Genomic DNA, 12,022 nt, shown 5'->3' with positions numbered 1-12,022 from the left:
TAAAATGAGTGGAAGACCAAACATTAATGTAAACATAGGAGTTTTAACGGTCCGCGACTGCGAATCAGTTCCTTATTATTTATATAGAGGAAAAATTCCAGAAAAAATGACGTTTTAAGAAATTTCAAATCTTCATAACTTTTTTATTTTTTAAGATATTTCAAAAATTTAAAAAGTTCTTTGTTTGATTATTTAAGCAGAATATGAATATGTTATTAAAACACTGGTAAAGCTACTTTGAAAAATCAGCTGTGGTTGCTAATTGCATATATCTTACTGTAACTTGACATAAACATTGTCCAGCATACAAACAAATTATGTACAGGGGATGGGCCCATTATACATAAGCTGGGGTTCCATTTGACCCAGGACCCGGGGTCCGGACACGGGAGATTTTCAAAAGACGCTCAAAGGACCCGGCATGATACTTGCCTGTGTGTCACTCAGGACCCGGGGGCATTTTCCTTTGATAATCCTTTCTCGTATCATGCATTTCCTACAGTAAAACTATGTCCATGATAAATACGTGTATTCAAAATAAACACTTGCGGTCATGCCCTCCTGCCTTGGATCTAATGCTAAATCCCGCCCTTTATCCTGTAGACATGCCTCGCCGATTTTATTTATCAGCAATTTCAGTTATGTCACGGCGAGTGCACATAGGTAACGAGAATCAATGAAGTGTTAAAATTAATTGATAAGGCGTATTGATCCTGTGTACTGTCAAAAAAGGCGCCAATTATTATATTATCCGTAAGTGACCAGCTATCATTACCGAGCATTTGAATGTGCCCTGTGAAATTTCTTCATGCAAACTTTAAATTAGACCATTGTTTAGTGATCGTATCGTAATTTCAACAAGAAAATCCACAAATTTTAATGAATTTTGAAAGCAAAAATAAGTTTAAAATGGTAGTCCAGATAGATGACATGGGGTCTCTTACAGAAATAAACCTCAAATCAATTGAACCAGAGTTCTCATACTTGGAGTTAGTACCTTCAACCTACAAGATCTAGACCAGAGTACTGGAACAACATAGGCTCCTCCAAGTCAAGAAGCAAAAAACAAGAAGACGAGGCTAAGGCAATGATAACCGCCATGATAGAAGATACCGATGACAAGTCAGTGGTAGCATTTACAGATGGCTCATGTAGAGGAAACCCTGGACCCTGTGGCTCAGGAGCCTTTGTTTTCCTGTCATATGGGGAGACAGTAGAGTTGAAACAGCCAGTTTCCAAACACTCTTCAATACTGGTTGGTGAACTGGTTGCAATTAAGATAACACTGGTCCTTGTCACAGAGGAAATCAAAAAGCGGCAGATCAAAAAAGTAAAAATTCTTAGTGACAGTCAGTCGGCAGTGGGAATCCTATCATTAGGCTGGGAGAACAATTCACATCCCCACCTTTGCTCTGAAATACGCCAACTATGGAGGCAAATAGAGGAAACTGGCTGCAAAATAGACCTTCAGTGGACACCAGGGCATGCTAACATACAAGGGAATGACAAAGCTGACACCCTTGCTAAAGAAGCGGCCAAGGAGGCTGAAGACATGGAGGCAGAGGAGTTCGATCAGCTCACCAGTCAGACAGAGATATGTGCTGCAGCATCGCTGGCTACCTGTGACAAGTGGCAACGTAGATGGGAAATTTCAGAAAGTGGGCGAACTTTTTCAGTACCAACTGAAAGTCAACCGCAACAAAGTAAACTTTGATGGTCTACCACATTAAAGAAGCATATTAGTGCTACAGAGTGGGTACTGTTTGAAAGACTACAATTACAAAGTTGGTTTGACTGACTGTCCATACTGCAAATGTGGAAGTCGTGAGACAGTGGAGCACTTTTTATGTGAGTGCCCTATAATATAGGCCTATATACACCAGTGCAAGAGAGAAGGCAAAGAAAGAGATGTTCCTCTTGACGGTTATACCAGTCTTCAGTGAGAAGCCTTTCCTAACCATTGATGAAAATGACCCCTACAAAGAATGGCTACGGGCGCTCAACAACGAACTGAATGATTTTGTTGAAGCCACCAAGCGTTTTGGAACCCGTGGTCCGAGAAAGTTTCTCGCGTAACCACTTTTAAACATAGACGTCACATATACATAATTCATAAACATACATGAGTGATTTTACCTGAGGGATCCTACCGGAAGTAGACGATACCGACAAAGTGTTCAATCGGCCAAGATTTAGGCTGTGACCTCAACTCAACTCAGAATGTCCGTTCACGATTCTAATTACACCCAATGTCGTATGCAATTTTTAATGATAAGTAGCATCATTATTTGGGGAACTATCTCTGGTTTACCTTAGTGGGCCAGGTAAACTGAGCAAAAACTACTTTCAGACGACATTCCGAAAGTGTACCAGTATCCGGATAGTACATTTTGGATACATTTTTACAGTGTTACAGCACTTTCTGTTAATAAATGAAATATTGACGAAAAACCTAATCAGAAAAAACATGAATTTTGATAAATATTAGTTTACAGTATGAGATTATATGACCTGAAACAGACATTTTTATTAAATGCTGTAACATGATCTTGGTTTTATTGTTTTATTAGCTAGAGATCTATATATTACTATATAAAAAATATAGTCAATTATATCGACGTGTTGGGACAGGACTCCTGTATTTTGGAAAAGGACCCTTCAAAATTTGGACCCAAGGGTCCTGGGACTCTTGGGTTTTCAGTTCTAGTGGAACCCCTGCATAAGGTCAAGGTCACCAAGGTGTTGTACTTAGGTTATTTGTAAGGTTGACCGTTGTTTTTCTGTCACGTCTTTGTTACTATTGCTTATATCTTACTGTAACTTTACATAAACATTGTCCAGCATACATACAAAGTATGTGCAGGGACTGGGCCCATTATACCCAAGGTCAAGGTCACCAAGGTGTTATACTTGGGTTATTTTTAAGGTTAAAGTTTTTCGGCAACCTTTGCTTTTCTGTCATATCCTTGTTACTATTGCTTATATCTTAATGTAAGTTCACATAAACATTGTCCAGCATACTAACAAAGTATGTGCAGGGGCTGGGCTCATACCAAAGGTCAAGGTCACAAAGGTGTTATACTTGGATTTTTTTTCATGTTAAATTTTTTTGAAAGCTTTGTTTATAGACATATCTTTGGTACATTAGATTATGACTTGAAATGGAACTATTTCTTTATAATCATCATCTGCATGTGTGGTTACAATCCCCATAACTCTTATTGTATTTTTGACATAATTATGCCCCCTTCATACTTAATGTTTTTTGGCAATCTTTGCTTTCTAGATATAACTTTAATACAATATAAGATAAAGACTTGAAACTTAAAATGTATCTTTATCATCATCATCTGCATGTGTGGTAACAATCCCAATACATGTAAGTCTTGATTTGTATTTTTGACCAAATTATGCCCCTTTCATACTTAAATTTTTTGACAAACTTCATTTTCTGGACATAACTTTGGTACTATATAAGATAATGACTTGAAACTCAAAATATATCTTTACCATCATCAGCTGCGTGGTAACAATCCCAGTAACTCTAATTTGCTTTCTTGACAGAATTATGCCCCTTGGTGTATCTTCCTTTTAAAAGTAGAGGTCTCTTATTGAGACATATATTCATTTTACTGTCAAATAGCCGAATTGTGGAGCGGGCTGTCTTAGGGACAGCTCTTGTTTGAACGTATATTTTGTGTTTTATTTCTGCAATTTAGTGTCATTGGCAGTCCACTGTGTATTGAAATCGGTGTCAGGTAGATTTCACCTCGCATCTGTTTACACATATTCCCAAAGATTTAAGTCTCTTTTTTTAAATTATGAGTTATATTCAACCCATTTGAAGTTTCTGCATGAATATTAATGTTTAATTTATTGGAGCAAGAAAGTTTGACCAGTATTTTATGATTTTTTTTGGACTTTTTAACGTCTTTGTTTTCCTAACAGTAAAATGCAGATATGGGTAAGGCTTAGACTCACAGAGGGATGACAACTATAAAATAACAGATCATAAAATAAGTCATCCCAATAAGCCAAATAAGTAAGGCTAGGACCTTGTTGTTTTTTGTCACAGATTTTATTTTAAAACTTTCATTCAGGTATATGCCTGGTCCTAGGTTTAAAGATTATCACAGTCTAACATTTTATGTAGTAGAAAGCAAACCACTGCACAAATTTACTGTACCAGGACAAACTGTACCACTTATAAAGTTATATGGAATGAAGCATACCATATATGTTATTTAAAAAATGTTATTTTGAAATAATGAATATTTACCAACTATTGTTTTTAAAAATGCATATTCAGTTACGAAAAACAGCTAGATTAATTATACAAATATAATAATTATGTAGCGATTCGACCAGAAGCCCAGTTAGCTTAGTTGGTAGAGCACCCAACTTGCAAGCAGGGGGTCATAGATTCGAGTCCTAAGTTAGGTAGATGATTTTCTCGCCAAATATGTAACATTGGCGGTGAGGTAAATTGGAAAACTGCAGACTACAGTGGCCAGGTCATGTAGAACATGCTGTTTGCAGGGGCTATACTCTATTGGAAGTTGAACAGTTAATGCCTCATTCTGCAGTTCCACTGTAAAGGAAGGCTATGTGGCCAGATATATAGAGCATGCTGTATTTGCAGAGGCTATGCTCAGTTGGAAGCTGAACAGTTGATGCCTCACTCTGTGATTCCATAAGGTTTAAGTCTTCAAATTTAAAGTGAGGAGGAGTGTAGTCATTCGAGGCTTTTGATTAACCAGAAGCCGAGTTAGTTCGATTGGTAGAGCACCTGACTTGCAAGCAGGGGGTCATAGATTCGAGTCTACACTAGGTAGATAATTTTCTTCCCAAAATACAACATATATATGCAGTGAAGATGTATCAAAAGGAACTGTCTAGCCATCTGGTAAGCGAACACATAGGTTGGGTTCTAGCTGTCCAATAGCCAGATGCCTAGTCTATCCTGCAGGGTTTTTCTAGACATCCGGTAATCAATTAGTGTAATAAATTATATAATAAAAATTTGTCATTTTTGTTTGCCTAAGACATCTGTAAACAAATTGGTGAAATAAAAACCCTAATCTGGATAGTTTAATAAATGTATTTCAATAAGAAAAACCGAAATGTTGCAAATGAAATCAGTTACCTAACTTAAACTACGTTTAAAATGTGTTCTGCAAAGTGAATGTTTTCACATAATTGACACTTTATTTGTACAAGTTTAATGGATATTCATAGACACTGTACATAGGTTTTGAATGATTTTGTTTTAATAGTTTATACTATATTTTGTTGCATATCTTGAAAGAAATTTTAATCTAAAAAAAAAAAAAAAAATTCTTATTTTTATGATCATGTTTAATAAATCTTGACGTGGCATTAGCTTGAAAAAGAAGAATTTCTAATATTTCTCATTTCTTCCTTTGCACCATATCCTCTAATGCAACATTTCATTTTTGCTAAGTTCATCTGTGAAACTTGTTTGTCAATATTTGTTTTGGCACATCTACCGTGCAACAACAACAACAACATTAATACTTTTAATAAACAGCATTTTCAACTAAAATACTGATCTGATGTAGCTTAGCAACTTATTATGTAAAGTATAATACAATAACCTAATTGAAAAAAATGATTAATTCTTAAACAAATTGATTGCCGAATGCCACGAAAAAAAAAACACGTAGAGGATAGGCTATGTGTTTGGTTAACGATGGCTTGAAACTTCCTACAAAAATGTAAATCCAAGTAGTAGCATTAGGAATATTGAATATTAACACTGACCCAATACAGTGTTGAATAGAAGTAACTGTAAGAGAAACATGTACTTTGCAACCAACATCTATATTTATTTCAACATAAACAGACGTTCACATGAAGTTTATCATTTGCACATACATTTGATTGAATATTCTGTCATTGAAAATTATATTATGTTATCTTTGTGTTGATATTCCTAATGGGAGCACAACAAAACAATTGACAAACAAAACATCAGTGTGACATCAACACAACAGAATATCGACACAACAAAATACTGAAAGACAACAGTTTACTGATCAAAATATTTTGTCGACCAACTGTCATGGTATGACTGAAGTTGTACGTTTTTATATGCATACCAGAAATGAACACCAGCAATTTAATACAACATGGAGATGCATTAAAGGGGTCATCACATCCCCTAGTTTGGGAGACTCTGTAACATTTGTCTTGTTGTCACAAAACTAATATAGTTGTCCTATTAAATCATATCTTGACTATATCTCGAGATCTTTCCATTTGAAAGAAATTGCAGACAATGGTCCATTGGACAGTGATCATTTAGGCCTAGTATAGATTTAGCCTAGAGTGAACAGAGTTTTATATATGACCAGACACTGTTGTATTTGTTCTTTTACAGTTTCTTCATTGCGTAGAAATTATTGAGGAAAAAGTTACTATGTATTTGGTATGATTTTATTCTTAGTCACAGTAGAGGCTTGTTATCAAAAGCAATTAAATGAGCAATTTGTAAACATGGCTAGAAGATGCACTTAATAAACAGGTAGCAATAAAGTGAAATATACAATCACAGTAACAGGATTTTTAGTTAACAGTAGTTTTGACTGTATTAACTATGTGTATTTCTCTGTCTTAATTTTCAATATTGTGGTAGTATAACAAGCCTCTTACAAGTACAAATGAGGGTTTTCACAATATGTTAACAACTTACTTGTCATTGGTTTATAATCACTTTTCATAAAAGAACATGGTCATCTGCAGAGCATAATGTATCTACAAAAATTGAAACATTAAAAAGGGAGAAAGGAGGACATGTCTTGTCTTACTGATTTTTAACTTAAATTGAGCCTCGTCATGAGAAAACCAACATAGTCGCTTTGCGACCAGCATGGATCCAGACCAGACTGCACGGTCTGGATCCATGCTGTTCGCTTTCAAAAGCTATTGCAATTATAGAAACTGTTAGCGAACAGCATGGATCCTGACCAGACTGCGCGGATCCATGCTGGTCGCAAAGCCACTATGTTGGTTTTCTCATGATGCGGCTCAATTGTGTTTTTTGTTTGGGTTGGGATGGAGTGTCAGTTATTTGCAGATGCCAAGAGCTTGTTGGTATTAGTATGGAGTCCAAGAAAAAAGTCATTGGAACATTGTCATTTAGTGAAATATTGAAAACTGCCTATGACCATTGTTGCATAATTGGATTGTCATGAGTTACATTCAGCTACAGTTTTATGTAAATTTTGGAAGATTGTAGTTTCATTAGTTATTTCTCAAAACCAGAATGACAAACTATTTTTCTTCATTTCATTGTTAATAAAGAATGTACCGGTAGTTACTTGTACAGCTTAAAATGATTTAAAAGCTGAACTTTTGTTTGATTACTTTACAAAACTAACAGCTTTAATAAGCTTTTCTTACAACACCTTTAACAAAAAATTGTTGCACTGCTTTGTAACTCAAGAGGGACATCATCATTATTTACCAGTCAGAGTAACAGATGAGCTTTCACAGACAATTGGGTATTACCACATCATTTTGGCTTAAAACTGTGTATTAGCTGAATTGAATTTGGTTTCTTAAAACATGTTACACAGTGATTTTTATTTCAGTTGCATATTTATAAAAAATTTGCAAACTAAAAATGATGTAACTTACTTTGTATAATTTTTATCGAAAGTGTCATTGTTAAACAAGTATCCTCTTGTACAAATTTGTCAGCTGAAAATATTTAATTACTGAATCTGCTAAAAATCTTTTATCAGTTTTTTCATTTTTAGCTCATCTGATTTTTTGAAAAAAAATGATGAGTTATTGTCATCACTTGAGCGGTTGTCGGCGTCTGCGTCTGCGTCAGCGTTGCCTGGTTAAGTTTTATGTTTAGGTCAGCTTTTCTCCTAAACTATCAAAGCTATTGCTTTGAAACTTGGAATACTTGTTCACCATCATAAGCTGACCCTGTATAGCAAGAAACATAACTCCATCTTGCTTTTTGCAAGATTTATGGCCCCTTTTGTACTTAAAAAATATCAGATTTCTTGGTTAAGTTTTATGTTTAGGTCAACTTTTCTCCTAAACTATCAAAGCTATTGCTTTGAAACTTGGAATACTTGTTCACCATCATAAGCATACCCTGTACATGAAGAAACATAACTCCATCTTGCTTTTTGCAAGATTTGTTGCCCCTTTTGGACTTAGAAAATCAGTTTTCTTGGTTAAGTTTTATGTTTAGGTCAGCTTTTATCCTAAACTATCAAAGCTATTGCTTTAAAACTTGCAACACTTGTTCACCATCATAAGTTGACCCTGTACAGCAAGAAACATAACTCCGTCCTGCTTTTTGCAAGATTTATGGCCCCTTTTGGACTTAAAAAATACCAGATTTCTTGGTTAAGTTTTATGTTTAGGTCAACTTTTTCTCTTAAACTATCAAAGCTATTGCTTTGAAACTTGCAACACTTGTTCACCGTCATAAGCTGACCCTGTACAGCAAGCAACATAACTCCATCCTGCTTTTTGCAATAATTATTGCCCCTTTTGGACTTAGAAAATCATTTTCTTGGTTGAGTATTATGTTTAAGTCAACTTTTCTCATAAACTATCAAAGCTATTGCTTTAAAACTTGCAACAGTTTTTCACCATCATAAGTGGACACTGTACATCAAGAAACATAACTCTATCCTGCTTTTTGCAAGAATGATGGCCCTTTTTAGACTTAGAAAATCATGGGTAGGACAATATTTCTATTACACAAAAAAAATCAGATGAGCATCAGCACCCGCAAGGCGGTGCTCTTGTTTATTGTATTTTTTAACAAACTGTTATATTTATTAGAAGTGCGTGTTAAAAAAAAGAAATTGTCACATGTTAAGCCTTTCATTTTTGTTAATAAATGTTTCGAGCATGAAAAAGCCATGAGCGTCAGCCATACCAACATTTGGTTTAGAATATTTCTTAAAATCAATGAAATCAGTTATCAACTGTATATTTCATGCTGTTTGGACAAGAACATGACATAAATTACAAGAAAGCAAAAATACCTAGTGTGACATAATTTCTGATCTATAATGCACATGTTTAATGTCCATACTTTAGACCACAGTCTGTTTGATTTCAAGTCTAAGCATCGATAAGCATGCTTTAAATCAACAGTTTCATATTTTTGATTTGCACTATAATCATCTGAATTGCATATTTTGCAAATTTAATTGTGTATTTACAAAGATCCACAGCATAATCTGTTGCTCTGTACCAGTATATTTTTAGAATTAGTCATGTACTCTGAGGGCTGAACAAATTCTTACCCAGTACTTTGGTTTTTATCACTTGTTACTTTGTTGTTTTATACCAAGTGTTGTTGATGTTACTTTAAGCTTTAGCAGTATATCACCAAACAACAGAAAAATTTGGTTAACAAACAACATTTTTACCAACAGTATACTTGTCCATTACATGTTTTACCATACTGTTACTGTTATGACTGGATACTTAAAATATTTTCAAAAAGTTGTCCCCCTTTAAAAAAACGGATGTCATTTATACAGAAATAAACGGTTGCTTTTAACTATGTTAAACCTAGATATATGATATATCATCTCTGGGACTTTCTTGCAAATGCGTCAAAACGAGGATATGTAACACTTTTTTGAAAATTGTGAGTTTTAAAGGCGCTGAACTAACCGAAACTTTGGCCCCTTTATGCAGTAATTTTCTGGAATTCAATGCATATATCAGTAAATTGACAAGAGTTTTATAGAGTAATACAGATGTTTTTATGCAGTTCAGTTTTCATGTGAAATAACTTTCTTTTTATGATCTAATCTCAATGTTTTGTTTCAAAATATGAACCTAAACTTTAATTGAATATTAGAAGTATCCCAGTCAGTTGCCACCCGAGTTATTTTCTTCAGTTTCGTGAAAGTGGCTTGGATTTTGTCATGTGGCATTTAAAATGAGGTTATTTTCTGATGTAAATTTCTAGTTACATTTTAGCTAAACAGTTCTAAGAATAAGGAGGTCTGTTTAGATAGTAGGAGCTGTTTTAAGCTCAGCAGTTCAAAGAATAAGCCGGTTTGTTGTGCTCATCCTGGTGCCGGTGTCTCTGTTGCATTCAGGTTAAATATTGTTGCAAACTTTCAGTTTCACAATATAATCTTAACTACTGCCCCTATTATCATCAAACTTCAAATGAGGGTTCGTTGTGGTAAGGGTTGTTTTGGGTCAGGTATCCTAAAAGTCAAAGTCATTGGGGTCAAATGTTGTAATAGTTCTTGTTTCACTTTCATCTTAATTTAGCGTACTGAAAATTTGTTCTTGGTGAGCTGTTCAAATCAGATGGCTTTGCATCCATCATCTTCAATTTACATCAACATCTTCTCTGAAACTAATGGTCAAAATTACACTAAACTTGATCTGTGGCATCCTGGCAAGTTCCTCTTTCAAATTTATGAAAATAGTATCACCTGCCCCGTTGTAGTGGTCACTAGAGCTAAAAGCAAAAAAACAAACTTTAAATGACTTCTTCTTATGAACTGCGAAATGGATCTTCATTAGGCCCCTACTGGTTGAAAACCAGTTTTGGGGACTATAGGAATGCGCTTTTCCGTCCATCATTCAGTCTGACTTTCCGTCCGTCCGTCCGCAATTTCGTGTCCGGTCCATAACTCTGTCATCTATGAAGGGATTTTAATATTACTTGGCACAAATGTTCCCCATGATGAGACGACGTGTCATGCGCAAAACCCGGACCCCTAGCTTAAAGGTCAAAGTCACAATTTGAGGTCAAAGGTCAACAGGGCTTTTTTCCTGTCCGGTCCATAACTCTGCCATCCATGAAGGGATTTTAATATTACTTGGCACAAATGTACCTCATAATAAGACAATGTGTCATGCACAACTTTCAAACCCCTACCTCAAAGGTCAAGGTCACACTTGGCAGTCAAATGTAAACATGGCATGAACAGGGTCTGTTTCCTGTCCGGTCCATAACTCTGTCACCCATGAAGGGATTTTAATATTACTTGGCACAAATGTTCCCCATGATGAGATGACGTGTCTTGCGCAAAACCCGGACCCCTAGCTCAAAGGTCAAGGTCACAATTGGAGGTCAAAGGTCAATAGGGTTTTTTTCCTGTCCGGTCCATAACTCTGACATCCATCAAGGGATTTTAATATTACTTGGCATAAATGTTCCCCATGATGAAACAATGTGTCATGTGCAACACCCAGAACCTAGCTTAAAGGTCATGGTCACACTTGGAGATCAAAGGTTAATGGGACATTTTTCCTGTCTGGTGTATAACTTTGTCATGCAAAACAGGATTTGAATATTACTTGGCACAAATGTTCACCACTATGAGAGGGAGTGTTCATGCACAAGAACCTGGTCCCTAGGTTGAAGGTCAAGGTCACACTCAGATGCCAAAGGTCAGATACAAGAATGACTGTCTGGAAAACTTCTTCTTCATGCATGGAGGGATTTTGATGTAACTTGACATAAATGTTCACTATCATGAGACAGATTGTTGTGTGCAAGAACCAGGTCCCTAGGTCTAAGGTCAAGGTCACGCTTAGAGGTCAAATGCCAAATTCAATAATGACTTTGTCCGGAGCATTTCTTCTTTATGCATGGAGGGATTTTGATGTAACTTGGCACAAATGTTCACCACCATGAGGCACTCTTGTTTTTTAGAGTTATTTCCCTTTGTTTTACTATAAATAGCTTATATTGTAACTTACTTATTACAGGCCGTAGGGAAAAATCGAGACCAGTTTTCTGTGGTACAACATGCATGTTATATCCAATTTTTAGGTGTATTTTGACTTATGTCTACCTGGTAAAGAGTTTTGTGTGGACTTATAATTATGGATTTTTTTTTATTTTTTTTATTTTTTTTTATAATATAAATAACGTTACCTTTTTGATAATTGGCCAAATATGCTATATGAAAACAACTATAGGGTTTTATATATACAGATTTTAATCCAAGTCTTTTGTTTATAGCATACTGTACATGTA

General features: G+C 35.4%; 1 protein-coding gene across 2 annotated transcripts in view; it reads left to right on the top strand.

Moving 5' to 3' along the window:
- LOC123525226 (hippocampus abundant transcript 1 protein-like) overlaps positions 1-12,022 on the top strand; it is a 49,059-nt gene that overhangs the window by 4,557 nt on the left and 32,480 nt on the right. The window contains exon 2 of one of the 2 annotated variants that reach the window (XM_045304097.2): positions 6,404-6,451. The exons of the other annotated variant lie outside the window; for it this stretch is intronic. Coding sequence (XP_045160032.1) covers positions 6,404-6,451 — 48 coding nt within the window. The remainder of the gene's footprint in view (positions 1-6,403; positions 6,452-12,022) is intronic. 2 annotated transcript variants of the gene reach the window in all.

This window comes from Mercenaria mercenaria, chromosome 3, assembly GCF_021730395.1.
Source record: "Mercenaria mercenaria strain notata chromosome 3, MADL_Memer_1, whole genome shotgun sequence".
Classification (NCBI taxonomy): domain Eukaryota; kingdom Metazoa; phylum Mollusca; class Bivalvia; order Venerida; family Veneridae; genus Mercenaria; species Mercenaria mercenaria.
Note: the sequence above shows the minus strand (reverse complement) of the source record. Positions and strands in the feature narration are given on the sequence as shown.